Source organism: Nannospalax galili, unplaced genomic scaffold (assembly GCF_000622305.1).
Source record: "Nannospalax galili isolate Female #2095 unplaced genomic scaffold, S.galili_v1.0 scaffold589, whole genome shotgun sequence".
In the NCBI taxonomy this organism is placed as follows: Eukaryota; Metazoa; Chordata; class Mammalia; order Rodentia; family Spalacidae; genus Nannospalax; species Nannospalax galili.
In genome coordinates, this window is record NW_008360324.1 from 3036421 (window position 1) to 3042420 (window position 6000).

The window sequence follows — 6000 nt, forward strand, 5'->3', positions numbered from 1 at the left end:
ATTTTCATTTCAAGCAAATTCTATTTGGGGAATATGGAGGAGCAGTGTGCTTTGCTGCAGAAAATTAGCATCCCTATTGGGAAACAGTTTTGCATCAGTTGGTACAAGGTTGGGCTGCAGTGAGTAGAGCCCCTAAAATCATAGTGGTAAAGCAAGGCAGAGATTTGTCTTTTGCATAAAAGTCCAGGCTGCAGCCCCAGAGCTGCTAAGGAACTGCATGGAGTCAGACCCAGTTTCTCTCTTAATTCTTTGATGTTGCTGGCCTTGACTATGACCTCAAGGTCTAAGATGCTTCTTCTATCCAGGCAGCAGCTGATGGGGAGGGAAGCAGATGAAGAAAGGCACCTTTTTGTGTCTTTGAAGAGGGCTGCTGGAAGGTGCTTCATGATGCATCCATCATGTTGGCCAGCAATGACCAGAATTCTGGGAACGCTTCACTCAAAGGACATATAGTCTTGATTCTAGAAGACCATCTGCTCAGTGAAAAATGAAATAAAGGAGAATGACTGTCTGGGGACAGCTAGCCGTCTGCCACCACAGTCATGGAATTTGGCCTTTGCCCTCCCAATCCTGCCTCAAACTTTGAACATCTGTACCCACTTAGTGGCCATTTGGCACTAACCCAAGACACAATGTCTTGATAGCGTTAAAAAGACATTTGTCTCAATTCAGAAATAAAGACAAAATGTAAGATATTAAAATTAATGATGTCTTGATTTCATATAAGTGAGAAGGATGGCTCTGCTTGCCATCTATCACCAAAAATATCCTTTCTGGGGCCACTAGAGAGCTGGGACTGCAGGGCAGCCTTACACATGACTACTTTTCTTACCTTTATTTTCACTGATCAAAAGTTCAAGTTGCAGTTAGAAATAGCTGCAAGTGATGGATGATACTGTATAGCAGTCCTGGATATTCCAACCAAAGATGGAAGTGGAAAATTGGGAGATTTCTTGCAAAAGGACACTTTCAGGATTGGATTAGAACTCTGCTGTCTTTCTGAGTGTCCATCACTGGGTTGTCACTGATGGCTTATGTGCCCTTTGATTTGATTGTGCATTGATTGACAGGTGTTTTTAGTCAATAATGTGTCCTGCCTCTCTTCTGTGAGGACAGAAAACACTTCCTGGTTTTCAAAATTATTTTTATTGCATTTTCTTTGCATATTATTGGGACAGTTGTTTAAACCTTCTTTGTCTTGGTTTCTTCAGCTGCAGAGAAGACAGTGGTAGCATCTGTAGTGGTCTTTCTGGTTCGTTTTCCCGTCTTCTACCTTACAAATCATGAACTTTCTTTCCTGAAGTGTTAGGTTCTACATGAATTACTGAAGATATATGGATGTGTGTATATGTATACATATGTATATATGCTTATGTATGTATAAATATTGGACCCAGCATTTAAAATAACAAATAGTATTTCTTTGCATTATGAGTGTTCTAAAATACCATTTTGCCTTCATCATCTTAGAAGCAGGTGAGTACTTTCATAGTCAGTGGGGAAAGTGGTCTTCCACATGACCTGTGTGTCTGCCTCACACTGGAAAGGCAGTCAGAGCTATGGCTTGAGGGCTTCTACTATATCTTTAACCCTAAACCAAGATCACAGGGTGTTGCCATTGAGCAATGAGTCCCTGTCAATGAACCAGGGGAATGACTTTCAAAGGGTACACCTGCATATGTTGAGTGTACACAGAGTCCCTGTCTTCTCAGCATGACTCTGTGTGTCTTGCTTCACAACGTATATGTTCATTCAATAAAAACCTCCTCTTTTCTGGTGTCCAGGAGTAAATGGAAACAGGCACCGCCAAATGCTTCTCTCTATATAGCACCCCTGTAAGAACATGAGTCCCATTCTATCCCTCAGCAGGTTTATCTGAAAACAGATGGCCCTTTGGCTGCCTCATTATCATCTTTCCACCATGGTGTAATAATTATGTAACGTCTAGTAGTCATTTGATGAATCAATACACAATCAAAACATTCCACTTTGTCTCTGAACACAGTATTTGTGACTGCTTTTTCAGCTAGTTTTTAAAGGTATCTTGGAATAGTGAGACCTTTAGCATTCTTTACTATTATTGGCCCTCTTTCATACTTTGGTGACAAAATTAACAGCCAGAAGAATTTATTCCCTTGTGTGCTTGTTCAAAAAACAATTGACAGGTTTTTTTTTTTTTTTTTTTTTTTTTTTTCTGAACGCGAGGGTGAAACTTTGCTATAATCAGACAAGTATTTATTTTAGACATGGTGATCAAGGCCAAGTAGATTGCTGGCTTAATCTAATTTTCAGTGCTCATCACTGACTTTCCTTCCCCTTTCCTTTTCATTTCTGAGTGACATCTTCACGACTGTCATCACTTGTCCTGGGACACAGATTCTGTTCACACTGGACCCTGCTTTATGTTTCAGTATTATTTTAAGTAGGATTTTCTGCATTATTGCTTATGTCACCGCTCTTAGGCTTACAAAGGTTGCTTTGAGATTTGGGGCAACCACACAACACAGTGCAGAAGAGAGGCACAAACTTGGTCAATGAGCAGTCAAACCTATGGATGGAGACAGATGACGGGCTGCTCGCTGAATGCCAGCCGTGGTAAGCTCACCAGTTGTTGTTGAATGTGGTGGGATTTCCATGGAAATCACAATTGTGTATTTTAAATCTGTCAACAAAATTGTTTTAATTACTTATTTCCTTCTGAATCCAGCAAACTCAGGGAGTATGCTGACCTATAGCTTTAGATGAGCAAATTTCTAGAACAGAATGGATAAATTAGAGATGGGTGTATGAAACTGATTTCTAAAGACATTTAAGGGGAACAGAAGTCCAAAACTGAAGGAATAAGAAGTCTTGGCTTTTAGAGCTGTGACCTAAGAATTTAAGCTATGTTCTTACAAGTATCTCTATTTCTTTTCTTTGTATCTTGCAGAGTAAAAGCCAGGGATCCGTCTTTGTCCGGATACACGCCCCATGGCAGGTGCTGGCCAGAGAAGCAGAGTTCTTGAAGATCAAAGTTCCCACCAAGAAAGTATGAACTTGTTTCTCCTGGATTCTGGCCTCCTCCCAAGGGTTGGGCGCATGCAAATGATTTGTGAGCAGGGCCAGGTGGATGTGGCTTTTGTGCAGTTGAAATCGAGCTTGTCTATCTAGGGATCCTAACTATGTGCCCATGAGGTAGATGGAACAAAGAACTGGTGCCTCTCTGTCTCTGTCTGTCAGACTTCCACCTGGGCTTTACTTTCTGGAAGCCAAACATCTCTCATATTAATTTCTCCACTACATCTCTTTTCTTGATCCTCTAGACATTCCAGAACCATCAGGCATTTCTCTGTAGTGAACATAGTAATGGGATTAGACAGCAAGCTATGCACTGAGTCAGGAGTGTGCAGGAAAAACTAGCATCAAACTTGCTGTGGGCATACCCATTCTGGTCATGGCAGTATGTCTCACTTATCTTTTCCATAAAGTATAAGGTTCTTCATCAAGTGAGTAGATTGAAGTCATGTGGGAAGTGTTTATATAATGTCTATGCCAGTGTCTTACCTGGAGGTTTCAGTTCAGTTGGTTGATATGGAATGAGGTTCTGGAACCAAGTTATGAATAAAGATCATCCGCCAGAGGTTGTGGTATGCATTTGGACAGGGTGCTTCTCAGATTAGATGGTGTGGGAGATAGTTTTCAAGTGTTAAAGTGTATTCATAATTTAAAAATCTCTTTGTGGGGGCTGGAGAGACAACTCAGCAGTTAAGAACACTGGCTGCTCTTGTAGAAGACCTGGGTTCGAGTTCAAGCAGCCACATGGTGGCTAATAACTGTTTATAACTCTAGCTCCAGGGATTCAATGCCCTCTTCTGGCCCCTGTGGGCATTGCACACATGTGGTGCACTTACTTACATGTAGGCAAAAACACTCCTACATGTAAAATAAAAATAAATGAATAAATGAATAAATAAATAAACAAATAAATAACTCCTCAGGGAATTCCTGGGTGATGTGTCTTCTTGTATAATAAAATCTAGTAAATAACTCCAAAGAGAAAGGAATAATTTGTTCACATATTCCCTAGTCTTCCCTGGTCTTTTTTAAAATTATTATTATGCAGTTTAGGGGAACGTTCTGATGCTCATCTGTGACTCTCTGAGGTATCTCTTTGGGAGCATGCTGCAGATGCTATTTATGTCAACTATGGGTGAGATCTCTCTTTCTGTCTCTGTTTACCCACCCTGCCACCCCCTGCCCATGCACATATAGTCACACACATTGTGGTTTCAGGAATGGTTGTCTATCTTTTCATAGATCATTTGCCATTCTAATTACCATTGCTGTGACTGCCCTCCCACTCCCTCACATAAGCACATCTCCATACCTGCTACCTTCTCATCTCGTCCTCATTATTGGTAGTGTTCTTGGAGACAGTGACATCATTTTGACTTGCATCGTTGGCTATGCTAACACCATCTTCCTTGCCGGAGGATCTGCTGCCTCCATCAAAAATACTAATCAAATACTGGCATGTGGCTGAGCCATCAGAAATCCCCCTACTCAGGAAGAATAAAATCTAAAGATTCTGTTCTTATAATAATTAAACTGTACTAACAAATATCTAGTAAATAAGAAACCCAGGTATGAGTATTAACTACAGTGTTTTGATAATAAAATATAAATTTGGAGGAGTTGCTAAAATAGTCACATTGTTTTATTTATTTTTTACTTATTTACTTATTTTGGACACAGGGTCTTTCTCCGTAGCTCAGACTGGCCTCAAACTCATTATGTAGGACAGGCTGGCCTCAAACTTGCAGTCCTTCTCTCTCAGCTGCCCAAGCTTTAAGATGATAGGCACATGCCACCATGCCTGGCTTCTCATACCAGTATTTTCTCCATATTGATATTCGCATCACTGTGCTTTTTTGTCTCCTAATACTACTGCACTAAATGTAAATGTCCTTTTTGTTCTGGGCTGCTTCCCCCAGCTGGCCACATAACCCAGGTCTCAGTCTTGGCTGGAATCTTCTGCTTCTTTCTTGTGGGGTCCTAACGTGGTCTTTCCTGTAACCCTTCTTTCACTTTTTTGGTCTTTTCTCTTACTCCAATATATTCTGTCCCTTTTACTTTGGTCTATTTGTATAGCTAATGTTTTAATCTCATCCTACATGTATTTTACACTCTCTTTTAATCTCTGCTGGCTGGTCTTTGGAATGAAGGTAAGAAAATCTCTACTGTCCATGGCAGAGTTTTTAAAATATTTTATTATTTTTATTTTATGTGTATGAATGTAGTGCCTGCATGTATATAAATGCATCTGTGTCATGCAATGCCCTCAAAAGTCAGAAGAGGGTGTTGGATCCTCTGAAACTAGAGTTACAGGCAGTTGTTAGTCACCGTGTGGGTGCTGGGAATTAAACCCAGGTCCTCTGCAAGAGCAGCCATTGCTCTTAACCACTGAGCCATCTGTCCAGCTCCAGCCATGGCAGAGTTTTATCATGATGATCCTCTTAGCAGGAAACTTAGTGGCACTGGAGAATTGCATACCTTCTACTCATCCCCCAGTGCATGACTGATGGGCTGTCTTCCCAGCCTTCCTTCTCTCTTGTGTTTTGTTTCCACCTTGTCCCCTTTGTTCTTTGTACACTCAGCTACTCCTCCACACCTCTTGTTGGTCTGCCACCTTCTCCTCATGCCCAGGCCCAGCCTCCAACACATCCATTTCTCACCCCTTTGCCTCTACTTTGCCTTCCATAGGTTTAGAGCCTTGTAGTATAGCTCTGCATTAATGACATACCTGTCCCAGCTCCCATACATTATCCATCTGGAACCTAACGTGTAACATAGGTAGGGCTTACACTTGAATTCATAGATGAGCAGACTTGGGCAGGCCATATTGCAGAGCATCCATCTTTGGGTTTCTGTCTTTACTTTGTATTCTGACAGCTCAAGGTGGTAGATACTACACTGGACAAGTCCCAAGAATGGACTTTGAGCCTTGGTATATATATATAT

General features: G+C 41.1%; 1 protein-coding gene across 7 annotated transcripts in view; it reads left to right on the forward strand.

Annotated features, from left to right (window-relative positions):
- Ano2 (anoctamin 2) overlaps positions 1-6000 on the forward strand; it is a 382995-nt gene that overhangs the window by 67401 nt on the left and 309594 nt on the right. For 5 of the 7 annotated variants that reach the window (XM_008825440.2, XM_008825439.2, XM_029559795.1 and 2 more), the window contains one exon: positions 2930-3028. The exons of the other annotated variants lie outside the window; for them this stretch is intronic. In XM_008825440.2, the coding sequence (XP_008823662.1) occupies positions 2930-3028 (99 nt within the window). The remainder of the gene's footprint in view (positions 1-2929; positions 3029-6000) is intronic. 7 annotated transcript variants of the gene reach the window in all.